Genomic DNA, 26,318 nt, shown 5'->3' on the forward strand with positions numbered 1-26,318 from the left:
GAGGCAGAGACATAAGCAGGCTCCATGCACCGGGAGCCGGACGTGGGATTCGATCTCGGGTCTCCAGGATCGCGCCCTGGGCCAAAGGCAGGCGCTAAACCGCTGCGCCACCCAGGGATCCCTATGTGGGTCTATTTTTGTATTTGATTTTTTTCTGTTCCATTGGGTCTTTTTGCTGCTACCACATTGTATTGACTACTGTGGAATTATAGTATGTCTTAATATTGGACAGATAATGTCTTCTGACTGATTTTCTTTTTCAGAATCTTTCTGGCTATTGTAGTTGCCTCATTTTTCCATATAAATTTTAGAATCAGCTTGTCTATATTTACAAAAATCTTGCTACAACTTTTTAAAAGATTTTATTTATTTACTTGAGAGAGAGCAAGAGTGAGAGAGCAAGAGCAAGAGAGCACAGAGAAGCAGGGAGAAGCAGACTCCCCACTGCGCAGAGAGCCCAGAAGCCTGAGATCATACCTTAGCTGAAGGCAGCCGCTTAACTGACTAAGCCACTGAGGTGCCCCAAGCCTGCTACAATTTTAATTGGGATTGCATTAAACCTGTATACCAATTTGGGGAGCATTGAAATCTTAACTATATTGAGTCTTCTGACTCATGAACGTAGTACGTCTCTTCATTTATTTAGGACTTCTTTGATCTTTTTCATCAGAGTTTTGCAGATTTCAGCATACAGACCTTATATATAGTTTGTTAGATTTATATCTAGCTATTTAATTTTTGGAATTATCGTTTTGGCAAATATTGTAGGTGGTACTGTTTTTTTTTTATTTTGGTTTCCCAACTGCATTGCAAATGTATAGAAACACAATAGATGCTTGTGTGTTTATCTTGTGTGTTGTAAACTAGCTAAACTCACTTATTAGTTCAGAGTTTTTGTAAATTCTTTGAATTATCTATGTAGACAATCATGTCATCTGCAAATCAAGATAGTTCTATTTTTTTCCAGAATGCCTTTATATTTTTTTCTAGCACTATTGCATGTGTTAGGATTTCATTATGATTTGTGAAAGGAGTGATATGAGAAGTTGTGGTTAATAGAAAAATTACTGGTAAGAAGGTAAGTAATGACGATTTTTCAAGCCAATTTAGGCTGAAGATAACAAATGTGTAATCTCAATTGTGTTATTTGTAATAAGTTACAATCAGTATTTATAATCTGTTGTGTTATTTTTGTAGTATTTCTCAGCAGCCTTGATATAGGAATAGAGAAGGCAAATGGATTGAATCTGGAATTTTTTTCTGGCTGAGGCAATGGAGTTAGGGAGATAAAAATATTGGCAAGAAATGCCATTTGCAACAACATGGATAGACCTAGAAAGTATGATGCTAAGTGAAATAAGTCAGTCAGAGAAAGACCAATATCATATGATTTCACTCATTTTTGGACATTTAGAAACAAAACAAATGAACAAAGAAAACAAACAAAAAAAACCCTGGACTCTTAAATACAGAGAACAAACGAGAGGTTGCCTGAGGGAAGGTTGTGAGGGAGGGGTGAAATACATAAGGGGAAACAAGAGCACAACTTACCTTGATGAGCATTGAGTAATGTATTCAAATGAACCACATTGTACATCCAAAACTAATTAACACTACTTTATTATGCTTCAAAAAATATATTGGCAAGAGAAACTGAAGGCTCTCTCCAGGCAAAGCTGGGAGTAACCATGTAAAAATTTAATTTTCACTTATTTTTTGTTACATTTTCTTTCAGTGTTTTTCTACATAGACAGCTATATTTTAATACTTAAAAGTTTAAATTAAAATTTAAAATGTAATTTTAGAGTCCTTTCAAGGTTTATCCATGTTTTAACATATATTCTTTTGGTTGCCAAATAGTATTCACTTGTATGGATATGCCACATTTATTTATCTATTTATCAGCAGATAGACATTAGAGTTGTTTCCACATTTTGGCCATTATGAATAATGCTGTTGTAAACATTTATGCACAAGTTTTTGTGTGGACATATATTTTCATTTCTCTTCATTATATACAAGGACTAGAATTTCGGGGTCATGTGGTATTTCTATGTTTAACATTTTGAAAGACTGTCAAACTGTTTTCCAAAGTGATTGAATCATTTAACACTCTAATCAGCAATGTGTGAGGTTTCTGATTTTTCCACATCATTGTCAACACTTGTTATTTTCTGTCTTTCGGATCCTAGTGGACATTAAGTGGTATTTTGTGGTTTTGATTTGCATTCTTCCAATAGCTAATAATGTAAAGCATCTTTTCATGTGCTTGTTGACCATATACCCATGGAGAAATATCTAGTCAGATCCTTTGTCATTGTTTTAAATTGGATTTTCTTTTTATTATAGAATTGTAAAAGTTCTTTATATATCCTGCACACAAGTTTCTTTTTTTTTCATAAAATAATTTTTATTGGTGTTCAATTTACCAACATACAGAATAACACCCAGTGCTCATCCTGTCAAGTGTCCCCCTCAGTGCCCGTCACCCACTCACCCCCAACCCCCACCCTCTTCCCCTTCCACCACCCCCACTTCGTTTCCCACAGTTACGAGTCTTTATGTTCTGTCTCCCTTTCTGATATTTCCCACACATTTCTTCTCCCCTCCCCTATATTCCGTTTCACTATTATTTATATTCCCCAAATGAATGAGAACATATAATGTTTCTCCTTGTCCGATTGACTTACTTCACTCAGCATAATACCCTTCAGTTGCATCCACTTTGAAGCAAATGGTGGGTATTTGTCATTTCTAATGGCTGAGTAATATTCCATTGTATACATAAACCACATCTTCTTTATCCATTCATCTTTCGATAGACACTGAGGCTCCTTCCACAGTTTGGCTATTGTGAACATTGTTGCTAGAAACATCGGGGTGCAGGTGTCCCAGCGTTCCTTTGCATCTGAATCTTTGGGGTAAATCCACAACAGTGCAATTGCTGGGTCATAGGGCAGTCTATTTTTAACTCTTTGAGGAACCTCCACACAGTTTTCCAGAGTGGCTGCACCAGTTCACATTCCCACCAACAGTGCAGGAGGGTTCCCTTTTCTCTGCATCCTCTCCAACATTTGTGGTTTCCTGCCTTGTTAATTTTCCCCATTCTCACTGGTGTGAGGTGGTATCTCATTGTGGTTTTGATTTGTATCTCCCTGATGGCAAGTGATGCAGAGCATTTTCTCATGTGCATGTTGGCCATGTCTATGTCTTGCTCTGTGAGATTTCTGTTCATGTCTTTTGCCCATTTCATGATTGGATTGTTTGTTTCTTTGGTGTTGAGTTTAGTAAGTTCTTTATAGATCTTGGAAACTAGCCCTTTATGTGGTACGTCATTTGCAAATATCTTCTCCCATTCTGTAGGTTGTTTAGTTTTGTTGACTGTATCCTTTGCTGTGCAAAAGCTTCTTATCTTGATGAAGTCCCAATAGTTCATTTTTGCTTTTGTTTCTTTTGCCTTCGTGGATGTATCTTGCAAGAAGTTACTGTGGCCAAGTTCAAAAAGGGTGTTGCCTGTGTACTCCTCTAGGATTTTGATGGAATCTTGTCTCACATTTAGATCTTTCATCCATTTTGAGTTTATCTTTGTGTATGGTGAAAGAGAGTGGTCTAGTTTCATTCTTCTGCATGTGGATGTCCAATTTTCCCAGCACCATTTATTGAAGAGACTGTCTTTCTTCCAATGGATAGTCTTTCCTCCTTTATCGAATATTAGTTGACCATAAAGTTCAGGGTCCACTTCTGGGTTCTCTATTCTCTTCCATTGATCTATGTGTCTGTTCTGGTGCCAGTACCACATTGTCTTGATGACCACAGCTTTGTAGTACAACCTGAAATCTGGCATTGTGATGCCCCCAGATATGGTTTTCTTTTTTAAAATTCCCCTGGCTATTCGGGGTCTTTTCTGATTCCACACAAATCTTAAAATAATTTGTTCTAACTCTCTGAAGAAAGTCCATGGTATTTTGATAGGGATTGCATTAAACTTGTAAATTGCCCTGGGTAACATTGACATTTTCACACACGGGGGAGTATCTTCTGATTCTGTATACTTTAAGTCCCTTGACTTGCCCTGGAACTTGTCAGTCTAGCTGGTCTTCTGGGGGAGGGGCCTGTTGTGCTGATTTTCAGGTGTTAGCACTTGGGCGAGCTGCTCTGCCCCCTGCCGGGTGCAGGGCTCAGTGGGGGTTGTTTACCCTGTGAGGCCCCTGGAGGAACAACCCCAGTGGTTCCTGCAGCTCTGGAAACCTGGATTCAGCTCCAGCAGGAACTACTCCGTCTGCAGGGCCTGGAGGCTGATCTGTTCACCTCCGGGCAGGTGCGTCCTTGCTGTCCTGGCCCTCCCGGCCTCTGCCTGTCCGGGGGGGGGTGGTGGGAGGCCGTATCCTGGGCTGTGTCCCGGCGCCCTGTGCTCCCGGTCTGCGCTGTTGGATTCGCGCTCCCGGTGGCGCAGCCCCCTCCGCGGAGCCTCTTCCTCCGCCCGAGCCCCTCCGAGCTGCTCCGGGCCAGGCAGCCCCCTCTGCAGAGCCGCCGCAGGAGCCCCTCCGAGCAGCTCCGGGTCCCGCCGTGCGCGCTGCAGCCCTCAGGGAGCTCGGCGCACTCTTCTGCATGCGCCGCAGGTGTCTGTTAGTGTCCCAGGGAGCCCGAGGGCATTCCTGCCCTCCTGGGGTCCTGCTCTAACTCCCTGGGAGCCCCTTTCCGCCCGGGAAGGTTGGTGCAGCTCCTGCTTCTCTGGGACGGGGCTCTCCTGTCCTGGGGACACTCGCCCCGGCCTTAGTCCGGCTCCTCGCGGGGCCCCTCCCCCTTGGATGCCTTTTGTTTCTTTCTTTTTCCCCCGTCTTCCTACCTTGATAGAAGCGCGAACCCTTCTCGCTGTAGCATTCCAGCTGTTCTCTCTTTAAATCTCAGGCCGAATTCATAGATCAGGATAATTTGAAGGTTATCTAGGCAATCTGGTGGGGACAGGTGATTTGGGGACCCTACTCTTCCGCCATCTTGCCCCTCCTCCTGCACACAAGTTTCTTATCAGATATTTGATTTGCAAATATTTTCTCATCAAAGGCCTCATATATAATTCCATGGGATCGTGAATTATGTGGAATGTCCAGAATAGGCAAATCTATACAGACAGAAAGGTAGATTAGTGGTTACCAAGAAGTGGGATGGAGGAATTGAAAGTGACTGCTAAAGAGTATGGTATTTCTAAATATTCCAAATTAATTGTGGTGATGGTTGTGTAGCTTTGTGAATATCTTAAAAATCACTGAATTGTACATTTTAAGTGGTCAAGTTATATGGTATTGTGAATTATATCACAATATAAGCTGATGCAAATATACCTTTAAAATTACACTGCATTAATACAGCTTTTTAACATAACTCTATTAATTGTTCTTCAAAATACTTTTATTGGTGTAAAATATTTCATCATAATAATGAAGGAATTTATTTCACCATTCCTCTATTGTTAGATATTTAGCTTTGTTTCTACTTTTCTGGTGTTATGATAAATTGATAATAAATAGTTGTGCAGGGACGCCTGGGTGGCTCAGCGGTTGAGTGTCTGCCATCGGCTTGCGGCTTGATCCCAAGGTCCTGGGATTGAGTCCTGCATCAGGCTCCCTGTGAGGAGCCTGATTCCCCCTCTGCCTATGTCTCTGCCTCTCTCTGTGTGTTTCTCATGAATAAATAAATAAAATCTTAAAAAATAATAAAATAAAAAACCAGTTGTGCAGATCTCTGATTATTTCATTAAAGTACATCCCTAAAATTTGGTTATCAGAAAAAAATTATATGAACATTTTATGGGTTTTATATGTTACTAAGTCATAAAAACAATGTATGAATTTAAACTTATAACAGCACCTGTTTCAATACATCCTTACCAATACTAAGTACTATAATTTATAAAAATTGGCTATTATGGTAAACAAAAAGTGATATTTTGGGTTATTTTAATTTGCATTTCTTTGTAGTGAATTTGAATAATTTTCATGTTTATTCTTCATTTTAAATTTTATTTGTTGATTGTTTGTATTGTTTACTCATTTTCTAATGGTTGTATTTTTTTTCCTTTCTGATTGGCAATATCTTTGTAAATTAAGGGTGTTAAATTTTGAGTGTTACATATTTTGCAAATGTTTCTAGTCTTTTCATATTGAAGGAAATATTTATAATTAGTGCTTTTTATATAAAAATTAGGGCAATAATGTCTTTTTTTATCTACAAACATTTTAAGCAAATTTAAAAATATGTCATCAATTGTTAATTTCAAATTATAAATAAATGGTCATTTAATTTAAACAATATTGGGGAGATGGAGCATTATGCATCTGAATTCTATGGAGTGTTATGCACATGTATTCTCTATAAGGTCTACAGAAATGGAAACACATTATAAGGGCTATTAGTCAAGTTGTATAAATTATATATAGAACTTCTACTTATGTGAATAATATGAGAGTGAAAAATTTAATATCTTATTCACCAGAGCAAGAACTTAATTCTTTTCTAGTCTGCCCCTTAGCAGTCCAGGCAACAATCTATATGCCTCCCTCAGAATACTGACCTGAGAGATGCAGGAAATGTGTAAACTACTATGTTTCTGTTTCCATGGTGAGAGATGATGAAGCTTCTGGATAATCTGAAAGGTTGAAAAGTGAAGGTGATCAAATGACCCTTTTTATTTTATGGGCGGGTATTATTTCACTGGTATATTTCATTTTTTTTTCAATCCCTGAAGACAGTAGATATCTGCATATCTCTAAAGACTGGTGTGCTATCCCAAAGCATTTGTAACCAGTTGAGATTTTCATATTCCAAAAGTAGTCAGGTTGATGTACTGTAAAAGAAGATTATTTTATTTATAAGCATTATCTGATCTATAATAATGGCAGATATTAGACTTAGACAGCTGTGATAACAACTCAACATCATCTGGCTTTAATGGGATGCTTTGGGTCTTGCTACTCAAAAAATTATCCTATTTCATGTTTTTCTACTGGACATATTGAAATAGCTATTAAAGTACTTTTGCTGTTGCTGTGTTCTAAAAAGGACTAAGGCATCCAGAAAGCAAGAGGCTTTAGAATTAACAAGCAACATCATTTATGGTACACATGTTTTTGTTTCTAATATGAGCATTTTGGAGGAGTAAAGTACTTTTGAATCAGCTTGCTTAATGTACTGATAATCACTTTCTTTATACTCCTTGCATAATATTATACTTGGCAGTTTGAGATTAAAAAAAACAAGTGGTGGTGGAATAGGGAGACTTTGGGCATGTCTTGTTCCATGAACACAATGAGATAACCATCAAACCATTCTAAATACCCCAGAAGTAGAACTGAAGACTGACAGAACAAACTCCACAAATAAAGGAAGAGAAGAGGTCACATCAAAAAAGGTAGAAAGTGGGGAGACATGGTTTGTGGGAGAAATGGATCACAGGTGCTGCAGAGGGGAGGGAGCCATGTTTGTAGAGAGAAGCATACTTGCTCACACGTGCATGCACACGCAAGAGAGAGAGACACACACAGGGGAATGCACAAGAATGCTTCCCCAAAGCCTTTGGCTTGGAAAAGGGGAGGAGCTGAATTTCATGAATTCTTGCAAAAAGCAGAGCTTAAAGCCTGGAGTTTTATTATTATTTTTTTTTACTTCTATGGAAGGGAACAAGACAGAGATGTCCACACTCACCACTATAATTTAACATAGTGCTGGAAATCTTAGCCACCACAATCCGACAACAAAAAGAATTAAAAGGTATCCAAACCAGCAAGGAATAAGTAAAATGTTCAGTATTTACAGATGACAGAATACTTTGAATAGAAAACCTGAAAGACTACCAAAAAATTGCTAGAACTGGTACACAAATCTAGTAAAGTCACAGGATACAAAATCAACATATAGAAATATATTGCTTTTCCACACATCAATAATGAAGTAGCAGAAAGAGAAATCAAGGAATCAATCCCATTTACAATTGCATCAAAACCCATAACATACCTAGGAGTAAACCTAACCAAAGAGGTGAAAGACCTGCATTCTGAAAAGTAGAAAATACTGATAAAAGAAATTGAAGATGACACAAAGAAATAGACATTCTATGCTCATGGATATTGGAAGAACAAATATTGTTAAAATGTCTATACTACCCAAAGCAATCTATGAGTTTAATGCAATTCCTATCAAAATACCATCAGCATTTTTCACAGAGCTAGAACAAACTATCCTAATATTTGTATGGAATCACAAAAGACCCTGAATAGACAAAGAAATCTAAAAAGAAAAGTAAAGCTGGAGGCATCACAATTCTGGACTTCAGGTTATATTACAAAGCTGTAATAACCCAAACAGTATGGTATTGGCACAAACACATAGACGAATGGATGAATGGAACAGAATATAAAACCCAGAAATGAACCCATAACTATGAGGTCAATTAATCTTTGACAAAGCAAGAAAGAATATCCAATGGAAAAAAAGACAGTGTCTTCAACAAATGATGTTGGGAAAACTAGACAGCAACATACAAAATAATGAAATTGGACCACTTTTTTACACCAAAGGTGAAAATAAATTCAAAGTAGATTAAAAAACTAAACCCTGAGACCTGAAACTTTAAAAATCCTAGAAGAGAATACAGGCCATAGCAAATTCTTTCTGGATGTCTCCTAAGGCAAGGGAAAGAAAAGCAAAAACAACAACAACAACAACAAACTATAGGGACTTCATCAAAATAAGCTTTTGCACAATGAAGGCAACAGTCAACAAAACTAAAAGGCAATCTATGGAATAGGAGAAGATATATGCAAAATGACATGTCTGATAAAGGATTAATATCCAAAATATACAAAGAACTTATAAAATACAACACCCAAAAAACAAAGAATCCAGTTAAAAATGGGAAGAAGGCATGAGTAGATATTTTTCCAAAGAAGACGCCCAGATGGCCAATAGACACATGAAAAATGGTCAATATCACTGATCATCAGGGAAATGCAAATCAAAACTGCAAAAAGATATCACCTCACATCTGTCAGAATGGCTAAAATCAACCACACAAGAAACAGCCAGTGTTGGTGGAGATGTGGTGGCGGAGAAAGGGGAACCCTCTTGCACTGTTGGTGGGAATGCAAACTGCTGCAAGCTGTTCTGGAAAACAGTATTCAGGTTCCTCAAAAAGTTAAAAAATAGAAATAACCTACAATCTAGCAATTGCAATCTTAGGTATTCACCCAAAGAATACAAAAATAGGAATTCAAAGGGATACATACATCCTGATGTTAATAGCAGCATTATCTACAATAGCTAAATTATGGAAATAGCCCATGTGTTCATCAATAGATGACTGGAGAAAGAAGATGTGGTGTGTGTGTGTGTGTGTGTGTGTGTGTGTGTGTGTGTATACAATGGAATGTTAGTCATAAAAAATAATGAAATCTTGCCATTTGCAAAGACATGGATGGGGCTAGAGAGTATTATAGTAAGCAAAATAAGTTTGTCAGAGAAAGGGAAATATCGTATGATTTCACTCATGTGGAATTTAAGAAACAAAACAAATGAGCAAAGGGGAAAAAAAGAGACAGAAAGAGGCAAACCATGAAAATAGGTGCTTAAGTATAGAGAAGAAACTTATCTTACCAAAATGCAGGTGGATGGGAGAATGGATTACATAGGTGATGAGGATTAAGGTGTGCACTTGTTATGAGCACAGGGTGATATATAGAATTGTTGAATCACTATATTGTACACCTGAAACTAATATTGTACTATATGTTCACTAACTGAAATTTAATTAAAAACTTAGAATGAATGAATGAATAAAAAGGTAGCAGTGATTGTCCCTTATAGTTTTTGGTTAGTACATTCTCCTTTATGAAATCAATGTGCCATTTAGAGTACTTCCATAACTGTGAGATCTAGATCCCAGAGTATAGCTGCCAGTCAGGATGTAGCCACCAGGAGGCTGGAAAACTTTCATGCCACTGTGTTAAACAGACAGATTCCAGAGCCAAGGTTGCTTTGTTCCATAAAGAATAGAAAAGTAAAAGTAGCTTTGAGAATGTCTGTCTTTGGAATCACAGCTCCATGGTGGGCACAACATTCTGTCTTATCTGGAATCCCAGGTTTAGGGTGTTCTTTCCCTTAAGTCTGAACAGAAAGCAAGTGTATTGATCCAGCTCTTCAGTGAAGGATATATAGAAAATAACTCATGTTTGTCAAACATCTTGAAGAGAAAAATAGGCAGTAAATGCTTAAGCATACATCTCATTCTCACCTGTATATTTGTACCAAAAAGGTGATTGATAAAGTGTGAAAGGCAATTCTGGAAGTGCAATGGGCTATCTGCCTCTCTGCTCCTTGCTGATGGTTGGTATTTCAGAATTTGGTAGGTATGATTTGACAATACACTTTTTCAGAAATTGACTTAGTATCCTGCTAAATGGGTTTTGTTAGCTTTTTACCACTGCAATGCACACTCTTATTTGGCACAGAGTGCTTCCTCCCAGTCATTAATTGATCAGGCTTGCAGACATTGAAGCCTGAGCTGAAAAACTGGATTATCAACTTCATGGTATCACTCCTGGCATTGATCGAGCTAAGGCAGCAAAGGTAAAGTCATCATGTGGTGAGGACTAAATTGAAAAAAAAAATGCAGATACTTCAAAAAGTCATGCTATGCGTAATAGAAGACAAATGAAGAATTTGGGAAGTCAATTTGACTTCTACTATCTGTACCTATACTGCTTTCCCCACTCCTACCTGCTCTTGATGCCTGTGTTGTAGTGATTTCATCATTTATTCAATATACATCTACTTAAACCAAGAATGATGTAATTTTAGTATTAGTGTATGCTCAGTATTCATTCTCTTTCTGTATCATTCTAGATCTCCTCCTTTACTTTAAAATTCTATATTCCTACATAAACCCTGGATACCATGGGAAATGACCATAACAGTATGTGTATACTTCTTTCAAGTCGTTGGTTTTCAGAGATGGGGAAGTGTAGGGAAATGGACAGTGTGGAATCTGGAAGAACCTAGTGAGTTGAAACTGCTTCATGGCCTTATATAAGTCACCTTATCTCTTCAGCCTCAGTTTTTTCATCTGTAAAACAGGGAAATACTCTCTCATCTACAGTATTTTTATGATGCTCTCACCCAAATTATGAGTATCCTCTAAGGCTCTGTCATTTACACTCTATATTTCTCTTTTTCCATTCATTTCCTTATCCTTATACATGCATCTCATATTGCTTAGGTGATTCCAAATTTCACATTTATCTCCTTTTGCTAGCTTTATTTTCTCCCTTGATGATTTACATTTCTCATAGGTTTAACTGCCATCTCTATATGAATGAATCCCAGATCTCTCTAGCCAATGGGACTATTTCCAGTTAATTAAAATGTCTCCTGACTTTGATTCTTCTTCATTTCTAATGTTACCACCACTCATGAAGCCATTGTGACATATGCCCAACTATCTATTGCTCTTTCTGGTTTTTGTATCTCCAAATTTCAATCCATCCTGCATACTAGCAACTAAGTTATCTTTATAAAATTTATGTTTCTTTATATCAATATTACTCAAGACCAAAGTTAATAGCGATTTCTTTTTGTATCAAGTCTACAAAGCCCTCTACCATCTGTTCATATCTTACATCTCTAAGATTACTTCCCACAACCCACAATGCCAACCTTTATAGGAATGGATGGTTTCCTCAGTGATCTTGCCACATTCATGTCATACTTCTTACCTGCAATGTTGTTTCCTTATTTCTAGCATCTATCCAGATGTTACCCATCCAAATAACATATAGTTTAAGTACTGTCTCTTCCTCATAAGTTTCACTACTATAGCCCTTTATTAATATGATCAGTGTTTAAGCATCACACACACTTACCATGTGTGCCACACAGTACTTAGCTTGGGTGTAAGCCTACATTAGTTATGCAATTGCTATCATCACTTTTATGGCAATGTGCACATTAAGGCTTGTGTTAGACTTGTGTGCTTTTCCTATCCTTCCTTACAATTGCAAATTCCTTGGGGGCAGAGGTCACCTATTATTTATCTTCGTATCCTTCCACAGTACCTTGTCTGAGGAAATGTTTTCTGAATTAAACTGATTGATTGGAGACCTTCAGTATTTCAGGGAAATGTACCAATTCAGAACTGAGTGTTGGACACTGCAAGTAAATTGGTAAAATGAACATTCATGATATTATTACATGAGGTAAGTTTTTCAGAAGCTGTAGGTATGGTCACTTCCTTTTTACCTAGAAACTAGGGAAGAAGTCACTTGGAAAATGCCTAGTTACTTAAAGGGTAGTCCCTCCATACCTTAGTGTATTATGTTTGATACTTTCAGGGATGAGACCTAGAATTTCTACTCTCAAGTAAAGTTAAATGATGAATGTGAGAATAGTTTGTTTACAGCCCAGTGGTCAAAATGCTAGGTGGGTGTGATAAGAGGTAACAACTGGGTGTACTTAGGAGAATATTTGATTAAAGATATTTTATTCCAGAGTAAGGGAGGCATATTTATAATGTGAATTTACAGTGGCTGCTCAAGTATAATATTTCTTCAAAAAAGAAAAAGAGCCATTTTGTGAAATATATCTAGTTGTGGTTATTCAGTTTGACTTTTAATTCCTCAGTATCAGATGGGATCACAGGACATCACACCTTAGAGCTGAGGATAGCTTAGAGATCATGCAATTGAAACTGAGGTCCAGAGAAGAGAAGGGACTTTCTAAAACTCATTCATTGAACCTGGTGGCAAAGCTGGGAAATGATTCCCATGCCAGGGCTTTATCCATGTTTTTTCATCATTCTATTTCTGATGAAAAAGGCATAGGAACTGAGGTAATTTTTTAAATGGACCTTAAAAAGTTCTATAAACTTAAAAGTAAATAGCAAAGAAGAGACACAGTGATTAAGCTTTTGGACTTTGGAGCCAGATTGTCACTTATTAGCTATGTGACTTTGGGCTTCTCTACATTTGAGTTTCCTCAATTGTAAAATGGGGTTATTTAATATTTACAATTCATAAAATGTTTATGACTCTTAAATGTGACAATGTCTATAAATTACTTTGCATAAAATAGCCATTCAACAAATGTTAGTTGTACTCTTAGAATCAAGCAGTTATCTACATGCAACCTTAGTTTGCTAGGGCTTCAGAGAATAATGAAATAAAGGTGACAATGTTTCTCGAATCAAGGAATTCCCATCCAGTCCCTTACCATCCAAATTCTTTGTTGGAACCAGGCTACTATCTTCATCACTTAGCTTGGGGTCTCATGCATTACTTGTGACTTATGTGTACCTTCTACCTCTTCCTTCCTTGCCACCAATCTATCTAATCTTTTCTGACCAGTCCAGCTCATAGGAATCACTCCTCTTTGAATATATATATATATGTAACTTTATGGTTCTACTCATTTGGTCAATATTATATCCTGTATTGTGTTTTGTTAAGCAATTTTTCATGTATGTGTCTTATCTCCTCAAATAAATTTAACAAATGTTAGTTTCTCCCTCTCCCCTGTCCTTTACCTAAATATCCTTGGTCAATCAACCAGACATTCTCCCCCAAAATGGAACTAACTCCTGTAAACATTCTGAATAATGGAAAATAGCCTTTAGGAAAAGAGCCACTCAATTAATCATCCCAAATGTGTATTCATAAGTATAATTCATTGGAAGATCAGGTTGGTAACATGTTAGTATAAGCCTATGTATCTTGAATTCCTATATAGAAAGCTGGTAAAGAATTGACTTGGATTATGGATACTTCCATAGTTGGCCCTACCTGTTGTTACTCTGCATGGGAATAAATAAGGACAATTTAGTACCCCGAAGGAATATAGTCTGTGAGGTAGAAAACATGAATTTAACTTAGGGCCTTGCCTAAGTACTATGGTAGTATCTTCAAGTTCTTCATGGATGATCACGAAAGTCTGGTTAGGCTCAAAGAACTATGTGATAGGGTAATATTTTTCCTTTAAGCAAGATTCAATGGCTGTCTCTCACTGGTAGGTGATTGCACAGAATATCATCCATAGATGCTTCTAAGCAATATAGTTCTTGATATGAAAGCTCCCTTGTCTCAGAATCAGAGCTCTTATATACAGGATGTACATGAAGAGTTTGAGTTCTGATGAAGAGAAGGGCTCTAACCAATTCTCTCAGAAGGTCCAGAAATTAGAGCAATCTCTGACATAGAATGGAAGTGTGCTTTGATAGGAGTATCACTTCATCATCTTCCTAAAACAGTATTTTCCTCACATGCACAAAAACCTGCACAAAAACCATCAGTAGTTCCCCATCACCCATATAATAAAGTTCTTAGTCTTATATCAAAGGTCCCAACCAATCTGACACCAATTTACTTGCTAACTTAATCTCATAATCATCTTCTATATGCAATACTATTTTGCAAAGTTTGCAGAAAATACTGAAATCAAGGTGACTAGGTCTCTGACTTCAAGGAATTCTCATCCACTCCCCCACCATTCAAACTCTTAGCTGGAAGTAGGCTACTTTCTTCAAGTCCACCTCACTTAGCTTGGGGTTCTATGCATAGCCTGTGGCTTTCCTTGTATCATCCGTATTTTTATTCTTTGCCACTAATTCAAATCCTATCTAATCTTAAGACCAAAATTCTACTTGTTCTGTAAAGCATTTCCTGACTGGCCACAATTCATTCTCTCTTTTGAATTCCTGTAGCATAAACTTCATGGTTCTATTTATTTGGTCAATAGCATATATTGTACTTTGTTAGGCAACTTTTCATATATGTGTGTCTTATTTCCCCCAAATAAATACAAAACCCTTGAGTGCACAGACAATAATGCATAATGTCTCTTATGATTCTAATGTCATAACCTTAGCACGTTCTCAACAAATACTAGCTTATTTATTCTGTTATTCTTCCTAATGGATTATTTATTATGGCAGCAGGGACTACAAGACTGAAAATAAATCAGAAGCCTCCTCTACCTTGAAAAGTCACTAATTGTTTCAAACACAAAAGTTTTATCCAAACAAAATAGTAGGAAATTGCCCTATATAAAACACATAAAGGGGAAAGGAGAAAAAATAAGTAAGAAATGTCAGAAAGAGAGACAGAACATGAAAGACTCCTAACTCTGGGAAACGAACTAGGGGTGGTAGAAGGGGAGGTGGGCAGGGGGTGGGGGTGACTGGGTGACGGGCACTGAGGTGGGCACTTGACGGGATGAGCACTGGGTGTTATTCTGTATGTTGACAAATTGAACACCAATAAAAAATAAATTTATTAAAAAAAACTCAGGAACACACAGCAAAAAAATATAAAATAAAATAAAATAAAATAAAATAAAGCACATAATATACTACAGTCTAATTCAATGTTTTTCTGGATAAGTGTCCAGCATTTGATAAGACTAATTTTTCTGAGCCCTGGTTTATCATAAACACTAGAAGACTGAATTAGCAAGTTAAAGCAAATATTTGTTTTTGTATTAAGGAGATTTTTTTCTTGACAAAAAATCCCTTCTGGGACATACTATATTAAAATTATTAAAATAGGGATTTGGGTGGAAGATGGCAGGGGAGTAGGTGGACCCTAGGTTTGTATCATCCCTCAAAGATAGGTAGATAATACGTATCAGATAAAGGGCTAGTTTCCAAGATCTATAAATAACTTATTAAATTCAACACCAAAGAAACAAACAATCCAGTCATGAAATGGGCAAAAGACATGAAGAGAAATCTCACAGAGGAAGACATAGACATGGCCAACATGCACATTAGAAAATGCTCTGCATCACTTGCCATCAGGGAAATACAAATCAAAACCACAATGAGATACCACCTCACACCAGTGAGAATGGGGAAAATTAACAAGGCAGGAAACCACAAATGTTGGAGAGGATACGGAGAAAAGGGAACCCTCTTACACTGTTGGTTGGAATGTGAACTGATGCAGCCACACTGGAAAACTGTGTGGAGGTTCCTCAAAGAGTTAAAAATAGACTGCCCTACGACCCAGCAATTGCTCTGTTGGGGATTTACCCCAAAGATACAGATGCAATGAAACGCCAGGACACCTGCACCCCGATGTTTATAGCAGCAATGGCCACAATAGCCAAACTGTGGAAGGATCCTTGGTGTCCATCGAAAGATGAATGGATAAAGAAGATGTGGTTTATGTATACAATGGAATATTACTCAGCCATTAGAAATGACAAATACCCACCATTTGCTTCAACGTGGATAGAACTGGAGGGTATTATGCCGAGTGAAGTAAGTCAATCGGAGAAGGACAAACATTATATGTTCTCATTCATTTGGGGAATATAAATAATAGTGAAAAGGAATATAAGGGAAGGGAGAAGAAATGTGTGGGAAATATCAGAAAGGGAGACAGAACATAAAGACTCCTAACTCTGGGAAACGAACTAGGGGTGGTGGAAGGGGAGGAGGGCGGGGGGTGGGGGTGAATGGGTGACTGGCACTGGGGGGGGCACTTGACGGGATGAGCACTGGGTGTTATTCTGTATGTTGGTAAATTGAACACCAATAAAAAATAAATTTATTTAAAAAAAGGTAGGTAATAATAAAATATTTCTAAATACCGCAGAAACCACCCTAAAGACTGACAGAACAAAGTCCACAGCTAAAGGTAGAGAAGAAGCCATAACGAAGAAGAGAGGAATTGTGGAGACATGGTTTAGGGGAGAAATGGATCTTGAGTGCTACAGAGGGGAGGGATTTGTGGTTGCAGAGAAGGATGAGAGAGAGTAAAACACACAGGGGAACACACAAAGAGAACATTTCCCCAAAGCTATTTGCTGATAAAATGAGTGGCTGATTTTCATGAGTTCTTGCAACTAGTGGGGCTTAAAGCCTAGAGTTTTAAAGGGCAGAGGGTTTAGATGGGATAGCACCCAGAGAGCACTGCATTGCTCCTGGAGAGAAGGCGGCAAAAAACCCAGAGGCAGACAGCATGGAAATAGTGATCTGAAAAACACCTGGGACACACAAGAGGGAGAATATTCACTGTTCTCAGAGTGCTTCCCTAACAGGCCATATTCACAAGGATGTCTCTCTAGGGACAAGGTTGCTACTTGGCCCCATTTCCCTCCCTTGCCTCACAGCATAAACACAGAACCACTTGCAGGAAGCAGTGTGCAGCAGTGATACTGGTTCCCTACCTTGCTTATACCAAGTCCCACACCCCGACACTCTGGTGAGATTGCCCTTCTCAGTCAAGCTTGCTTCAGTCTCAGTGGAGTGGGCCCCTCCTCCAGAAGACCTGCAGAAACCCCTGTACAAACCATGTCTCCCAACAGAGAGTTCTGCAGGGCTTCAGTTCTAGATGAAGCAGTATTAGGTCTCATTCTCTACATAAGCAGACCAGAGTTCACCTTCTTAAAACTCACTACATTCTGGTCAAGGACCAAACACTGTACACCATAGGGAAGGACAGTCTCTGTAGACGACTAGCTTGAAGAATAGAGCAGCCAAAACATAATAGCAGAGCGCATGCAGCACACACCAAAGATGCTCCTTGAAGTACCAGGCCCTGGACACTATATGGTGTCTTCTTCATAAAGCCATTACTTTCAGGAGCAGGAGACACAATTGTCTTTTCTAACATACAGACAAAGGCAGAGACAGACAAAATGCCAAGACAGAGGAATTCTTCCCAAATGAAAGAACAAGATAAGGCCATGGACAGAGATGGGCATGCTAGGTGGAGAATTTAAAGCAATGATCACAAGGATACTTACCAGTCTTGAGAAAAGAATGGAAGACATCAGGGAGACCCTTGCCACAGAGATAAAAGAGTTAAAAAAGAATCAATCAGAAATGAAGAATGCAATAAATAAGATTGGAAATAGCTTGATGAAATGAACATCAGGTTGCAAGAAACGTAGAAATGAATTAGTGATATAGAAGAAAAAAATGGAAAATTAAGGTGAACAAAAGAGAGAAAGAAGACTTATGCAACATGAGAATAGGCTTAGAGAACTCAGTGACTCCATCAAACATAACATTCATATTACAGGAGTCTCAGAAGAAGAGAAACAAAGTGGGGCATAAAATTTATTTGAGAAAATAATAGCTGAAAACTTCCCTAATCTGGGGAAGGAAAGAGACATCCAGATCCAAGAGGAACAGAAAGCTCCCATTAAAATCAAAAGAGAAGGCCAACGCCAAGACATTTCATAATTAAAATTACAAAATACAGTGATAAAGAAAAAAAAAATCTTAAAAGAAGCAAGTTAAAAGAAATCCTTAACTTATAAGGGAAGACCCATAAAGCTAGCTGGAGATTTCTCAACAGTATCTTAGAAGGGAGTGTGGCATGATATATTCAACATACTGAATGGGAAAAATCTGTAGCCAAGAATATTCTATCCAGCAAGGCTATCATTCAGAATTGAAGGAAAGGTAAAGAATGTCCCAGATAAAGAAAAACTAAAGGAGTTCATGACTACTAAATGAGCCTTGAAAGAAATATTAAAGAGGTCTCTTTGAGTGGAAAGGAAGACGAAAAGTGACAAAGACAAGAGAGGATCAAAGAAAATCTCCAGAAACAATGACAAAAGAAGCAATAAAATGGCACTAAATGCGTATATATATCAGTACTTACTTTGAATGTAAATGGACTAAATGCTCCAGTAAAGAAAAAGACCTATCAATATGCTGCTTATAAAAGACTCATTTTAGACCTAAAGACACTTGTGGATTGAAAGTGAGGGCATGGAAAAACATTTATCACAGAAATAGATTTCAAAAGAAAGCTGGAGTAGCAATACTTATATCAGACAAACTAGATTTTTAAAAAAATTCTTATATAAATTCAATTTAATTAACATAGTGTATTATTAGTTTCAGAAGTAGAATTTAGTGATTAGATTAGTTGTATATAACACCCAGTGTTCATTCCATCAAGTGCCCTCTTTAATGACCATCACCCAGTCTTCCCATCCCCCAACACACCTCCCCTCCAGCAACCTTCGGTTTGTTTCTTATAGTTAAGAGTCTTTTATGGTTTGTCTTCTTCTCTGATTTAGTCTTATTTTATTTTTCCTTACCTTCTCCTATGTTCATCTGTTTTGTTTCTTAAGTCACACATATGAGTGAAATCATGATATTTGCCTTTCTCTGACTGACTTATTTTGCTTAGCAAGGACAAACTAGATTTTTTTTATTTATTTATTTATTTATTTATTTATTTATTTATTTATTTATTTATGATAGTCACACACACACACACACACACACACAGAGGCAGAGACATAGGCAGAGGGAGAAGCAGGCTCCATGCACCGGGAGCCGGACGTGGGATTCGATCCCGGGTGTCCAGGATTGCGCCCTGGGCCAAAGGCAGGCGCTAAACCACTGTGCCACACAGGGATCCCGAGAAACTAGATTTTAAAACAAATACTGTAACAAGAAATGAAGAAGGGGGGATCCCTGGGTGGCGCAGCGGTTTGGCGCCTGCCTTTGGCCCAGGGCGCGATCCTGGAGACCCGGGATCGAATCCCACATCGGGCTCCCGGTGCATGGAGCCTGCTTCTCCCTCTGCCTGTGTCTCTGCCTCTCTCTCTCTCTCTCTGTAACTATCATAAATAAATAAAAAAATTAAAAAAAAAATTTAAAAAAAAAAAAAAAAAAAAAGAAATGAAGAAGGGCACTATATCATAATAAAGGGGAAGATCCAACAAGAAGATCTAAAAATTATAAATACTTATGCACCCAACTGTATAAAACAGTTAATAAAAGTATAAAGGAACTAATGGATAATATGTTAATAGTAGGGTACTTAAACACCCCACTTACATCAATGGACAGATGGTCTATACAGAAAATAAACAAGGAAATGGCTTTGAATGACACACTGGACCAGGTGGACTTCACATATATTCAGAACATTCCATTCTAAAGCAGCAGCATACACATTCTTTTCAAGTACACATGGAACATTCTCCATAATAGATCACGTATTAGGTAACAAAATAGGTCTCAACAAATACAAAAAGATTTAAGTCATACCATACAGCTTTACTGACCACAACACAATGAAAGTAGAGGTCAACCACAAAAAAAGATCTGGAAAGTACATGGAGGTTAAATAACATGTTAGTAAACAATGAATGGGTTAACCAGGAAATCAAAGAAGAAATAAAAAAATAGATGTAAACAAATGAAAATGAAAACAAGACATTCCAAAACCTTTGGGATGCAACAAAAGTGTTCCTAAAAGGGAAGTATATAGCAATACAAGCCTATGTAGAGAAGCAAGAAAAATCTCAAATCAACAACCTAAACTTATAACTAAAGAAACTAGAAAAAGAACAACAAATAAAAAAGCCAACAGAAGGAAGGGAATAATAAAGATTAGAGCAGAAATAAATAATATAGAAACTAAAAAATCTAACTTTACACCTAAAGAAACTAGAAAAAGAACGAATGAAGCCTTAAGTTAGTAGAAGGAAGGAAGTAACCAAGATCAAAGCACAAACAGAGACAAAATAGCTAAACAAAATACCAACGAATCTAGGAGGTGCTTCTTTGAAAAGATAAGCAAACATGACAAATTTTTAGCTAGATTCTCTAAGAAAAAGAGAGGGCTCAAGTAAATAAAAGCAGAAATAAAAGAGGAAAAATTACAACTGATACCATAAGATGTAGAACGAGTCATAAGAAACTAGTATGAACAACTGTACACAAATTGAACAAGAGGAGATCGATAAATTTCTTACAACCACTATCTTCTAACAGTAAATCACGAAGAAATAGAAAATCTGAATAGAACAATTACTAGGAAGTCAACTGAATAAGTAATCAAAAACCTTCCAGCAAACAACTGTCCAGGACCAGACAGTTTCACTGGTGAGTTCTATGAAACACTCAAAGAAAATGTAATACCTATCCTCAAACTTCCAAAAAGTAGAAGAGGAGGGAATGCTTCTAAATTCACTTTACAAGACCAGGATTACCCTGATATCAAAACCAGATAAGAACACAACAATAATATATAATTGTGGGCTAATATCCTTAATAAACATAGTTGCAAAAATCCTCAAGAAAATATTAACAAACCGAATTCAACAATACATTAAAAAGATCATACTGCATAAATAAGGGGGATTTATTTCAGGGATGTAAGGATATTTTTTTTGTACGGATGTTTCAACATTCACAAATCAATCAACATGATATACCACATTATCAAAATGAAAGATGAAAATCCTATGATCAAAAAAAAAAAAGAAAAGAAAATCCTATGATCATCTCAGTAGATGCAGAAAAGCATGTGACAATATTCAACATACATTTATAACAACTCTTAATAAGTGGGTATGGAGGGAAAATACCCCAACACAATAAAAGCCATATATGAAAAACCCACAGCTATATCATGCTTAATGGTGAGAAACTGATAGCTTTTACTCTGAGATTAGGAACAAGGCTTTATTTATTTATCACCACTTTTATTAAATATAGGATTGGAAATACTTAAGGCAAGAAAAAAAAGCCATCCAAATTGGAAAGGAAGATGTACCAAGGTCTTTATTTCAGATGACATGAAATCATATGTAGAAAAGTCTAAGGTCTTCACCAAAGACTGTTAGAACTAATAAATTCAGTAAATTTGTAAGATACAAAATCAATATACAGAAATGTGTATATATCTATATACTAATAAAATATCAGAAAGAGAAACAAAGAAAATATTCCCATTTATAATTACATCATAAAGAATAAAATACCTAGAAATAAATTTAACCAAAGGGACAAAACACGTGTACACTAAAAACTATAAGACACTGATGAAATAAATTGAAGACACACAAAAAATGGAAAGATACTCCATGCTCATGGATTGTAAACATCAATATTGTTAAAATGTCCATATTACCCAAAGCAATATACAGATTCAATGCAATCCCTATCAAAATTTCAAGTGCGTTTTTCAAAGAAATAGAAAAATAATTTTAAAATCTTCATGAAATTACAAAAGATCCCAAATAACCAAGGTAATCTTGAGAAAGAATAAAGGTGGAGGTATCATGCTCCCTGGTTATTTTGGTTTTGTTTTTATTGAAGTTCGATTTGCTCCCTGGTTAAAAACTATACCACAAAGCTATGGTAAGCAAAGCATTCTGGTATTTGCATAAAAACACACACACAGGGCAGCCCGGGTGGCTCAGCGGTTTAGCAGCGCCTTGAGCCCAGGGCCTGATCCTGGAGACCCAAGATCCGGTCCCATGTCAGGCTCCCTGCATGAAGCCTGCTTCTCCCTCTGCCTGTGTCTCTGCCTCTCTCTCTCTCTTTCATAAATAAATAAATAAATAAACTCTTTTTAAAAATACACACAGATCAATGGAAGAGAATTGAGAGCCCAGACACACACATATAGGCAATTAATATATGACAAAGGAGATAAGTATGCACAATGGAGAGAGAATAGTCTCCTCAATAAGTGGCGCTGGGAAAACCACACAGGCACATGCAAAGAAATGAAATTAGACCACTACTTTACACCATACACAAAAAACAACACAAAATAGATTTGACTTGAACATAAGACCTGAAAACTTTAAATTTGTAGAAAAAAACATAGGTAGTAAGGTCTTTGACATCAGTGTCATTGATGTGTTTGTATATTGATGCCAAATGCAAGGGAAACAAAAAGCAAAATAATCAAATGGGACTACATCAAACTAAAAGGTTCTGCACAGCTAAAGAATCATCATCAAAACAAAAAGGCAACCAATTGAGTGAGAAAAGATATTTGCAAGTCATATATCCAATTAGGGGTTAATATTCAAAATACATAAAGAACTCAACAATAAAAAAACTGATAAAAAATGGAGAGAGGACCTGAATAGACATTTTTCCAAAGAAGACGTACAGGTGGCTAACAGGAGCATGGAAAGATATTCAACATCACAATCATCAGGGAAATATAAATCAAAACTACACTGACATATCTCCCTTACACTAGTTAGAATGACTAAAATCAAAATGACAATAAATAACAAGTATTGGTGTGGATGTGGATAATAAGGAATCCGCATGCACCATTTGTGGGAATGTAAATTGGGATAGCCACTGTGGAAAACAGTATGGAGTTTCCTCAAAACATTAAAAGTAGAACTACCATATGATCCAATAATTACACTACTGGGTATTGACCCCCCCCCCCAAATGAAAATACTAATTCAAAAAGATAAATGAACTTCTATGTTTATTGTAACATTCTTTACAATAGTCAAGATATGGAAGCAACCTAAATATACAAAATGGAATATTACACAGCCACAAAAGGATGAGACTGTATCATTTGAAAAAACATGGGGGGACCTAGAGGGTACTATGCTAAGTGAGATAAGTCAGACTGAGAAAGACAAATACCATATGATTCTATTCGTAAGTGGAACCTGTAAAAAAAGGGATAAACAAACAAAGTAGAATCCAACTCTAAATACAAAGAAGAACTGATGATTGCCAGAAGGGAAGGAAGTGAGGGGATGGGCAAAATGGGTGAAAGGGAGAGAGAGATAAAAGCTCAGAGTTATGGAATGAATAAGTCATGGGAATAAAATGTGCAGCATAAAGAATACAGTAATGATATTGTAATAGTGATGTAACAGGACAAATGATAGCTATACTTGTGATGAACATAGTATAAAATATTAACTTGAAAATCACTAAGTTGTACATCTGAAACTAATGTAACTTTGTGTGTCAACTAAAGTAAAAAAAAAGAAAAAGAAGTACACTACATAATGATAAAAGGATCAATCCAACAAGAGATATAATAATTATAAATATTTATAGACGCAACTAGAAGTACTGCACAAAGAAAATATTAATAGACATAAGGTAGAAATTGACAGCAATACAATAAATGTAGGGGACTCTAGCTCCCCACTTACATGACTGGATAGATCATCCAGACAGAAAATCAACAAGGAAATAGTAGCTTTGAATGACACATTAGACCAAATGGACCTAACTGATATATACAGAGCACTCCATCTAAAAACAGCAGAATACACATTCTTCTAAAGTATACATGAAACATTCTCCAAGGTAGATTGCTTGTTAGGCCACAAAACATTCCTCAATATATTTAAGAAGCTTGAAATCATGTAAATCATCTTTTTCAAACAAAACAATGAAACTAGAAATCAATTACAAGAAAAAACTAGAAAGAACAAAACCACATGGGGGCTAAGAAACATGTTACTACACAACCAATGAATCAACAACAACCACAAAAATAAAGAATACATGGAGACAAATGAAAATGAAAATGCAATAGTTCAAAATCCTTGGGACACTAAGCAGTTCTTTGAGGGAAGATTATAGCAATACACCTCTACCTCAAAAAAAGAAAAAAAAAAAAGAAAAAGAAAAAGAAAAAAAGAAAAGAAAAAGAAAAACTTCAAATAAACAACCTAATTATATAGCTAAAGGTATCAGAAAAAAAGAACAGAGACTATAAAATAGAAAAGATCAATGAAATCAAGAACTAGTTCATGATAGATAAATAAAATTGATAAACCCTTAGCCAGAACCATTAAGAAAAAAAGAGGACTCAAATAAATAAAATCTGAAATGAAGGAGGAGAGATAACAACCAACACCGCAGAAATATAAACAATTATATGAGAATATTATGAAAAATTATATGCCAACAAATTGGACAACTAGAAGAAATTAGATAAATTACTGGCAACATGCAATCCTCTAAAACTGAATAAGAAATAGAAAATCTGAAAAGACCAATTACTAGTAATGAAATTGAATCAGTAGTCAAAAAATTTCCAGTAAATGAAAGTCTAGGACTGGATGGCTTCACAGGTGAATTCCACCAAACATTTAAGGAAGAGTTAATACCTCTTCTCAAACTATTCCAAAAAAAATGGAAAAGGAAGGAAAGCTTCCATATATATATTCTATGAGGCCAATGTAACCCTGATACCAAAACTGAAGACACTATGAGAGAGAGAGAGAGAGAGAGAGAGAGAGAGAATAGGAAGAAAACTACATGCCAATATTCCTGATGAACACTGATGCAAAATCTTCACAAAATATTAGCAAACTGAATTCATCAATACTTTAAAGGATCATTCACTATGATCAAGTGGGATTCATTCCAGGGGTGCAAGGGTGGTTTGATATTTGCAAATCAATTAATGTGATATATCACATTAGCAAGAGTAAGATTAAAAAGTATATGATCATCTCAATAGAGAGAAAGCAAAGACAACATACTTTCATGATTAAAATCTCTCAACACAGTGAGTTCAGAGGAAACATACCTCAACATATGGGTGATATATGAGAAACCCACAACTAACATCATACTCAATGGTGAAAGACTAAAAATGTTTCCTCTAAGATCAGGAACAAGACAAAGATATCCACTCTTAACCGCTTATAATCAATATAGTATGGGGAGCCCTAGCTACAACAATCAGACAAAAAATTGAATAAAAGGCATCCAAATTGGTAAGGGAGAAGTTAAATGGTCACTATTTACAGTTGACATGATATTTCATATAGAAATCCTTAAATATTCCACCAAAAAATTAGAACTGATAAATGAATTCAGTAAGGTCACAGGATACAAAATTAACATACAGACATCTGTTGCATTTCTATACACTAATAACAAAGTAGCAGAAAGAGAAATTAAGAAAACAATCCCATTTAAAATTGTATCAAAAAGAATACAATGGATAGGAATGAATTTAACCAAGAAAGTTGGTTGTATACCTGAAAACTCTAAGACATCAGTGAAAGAAACTGAAGATAACATAAACAAATGGAAATATATACAATGCTTATGGATTGGAGGGATTAACATTGTTAAAATGTCCATACTATTCAAAGTAATCTATAGATTCAATGCAGTGCCTATCAACATGTAATAGAACTAGAACTAGAAGAAATAATCCTAAAATTTGTATGGAGCCAAAAAGGACCCTGAATGGCCAAAATAATCTTGAGACAGAACAAAGCTTGTGGTATTACCACCTCAGATTTCAAGATATACTACAAAGTTGTAGTAAAACATATGGTACTGGATAAAAACAGACACAGATCAGTTGAATGGGATAGAGATCCCAGAAATAAGTCCACACACATATGATCAATTAATCTATGACGAAGGAGGCAAGAATATGCAATGGGAAAAGACTACCTTTTCAACTAATGGTGTTGTGCAAACTAGACAATTATATGCAAAAGAATGAAACTGGACCACTTTCTTACACCATACACAAAAGTAA

General features: G+C 36.5%; 1 protein-coding gene across 3 annotated transcripts in view; it reads right to left on the bottom strand.

Moving 5' to 3' along the window:
• ZDHHC15 (zinc finger DHHC-type palmitoyltransferase 15) overlaps window positions 1-26,318 on the bottom strand; it is a 171,197-nt gene that overhangs the window by 7,601 nt on the left and 137,278 nt on the right. Inside the window, exons 11-12 of one of the 3 annotated variants that reach the window (XM_025466230.3) lie at window positions 6,569-6,643; window positions 4,985-5,119 (exon numbers count right to left, since the gene is read on the bottom strand). The exons of 1 other annotated variant lie outside the window; for it this stretch is intronic. In XM_025466230.3, the coding sequence (XP_025322015.1) occupies window positions 6,597-6,643 (47 nt within the window). In that variant the 3' untranslated portion in view covers window positions 4,985-5,119; window positions 6,569-6,596. Of the gene's footprint in view, window positions 1-4,984; window positions 5,120-6,568; window positions 6,644-26,318 lie in introns of those variants that run through there. One more of the 3 variants, XM_025466229.2, reaches the window with a different exon arrangement.

This window comes from Canis lupus, chromosome X (assembly GCF_003254725.2).
Source record: "Canis lupus dingo isolate Sandy chromosome X, ASM325472v2, whole genome shotgun sequence".
NCBI classification, from domain to species: Eukaryota; Metazoa; Chordata; class Mammalia; order Carnivora; family Canidae; genus Canis; species Canis lupus.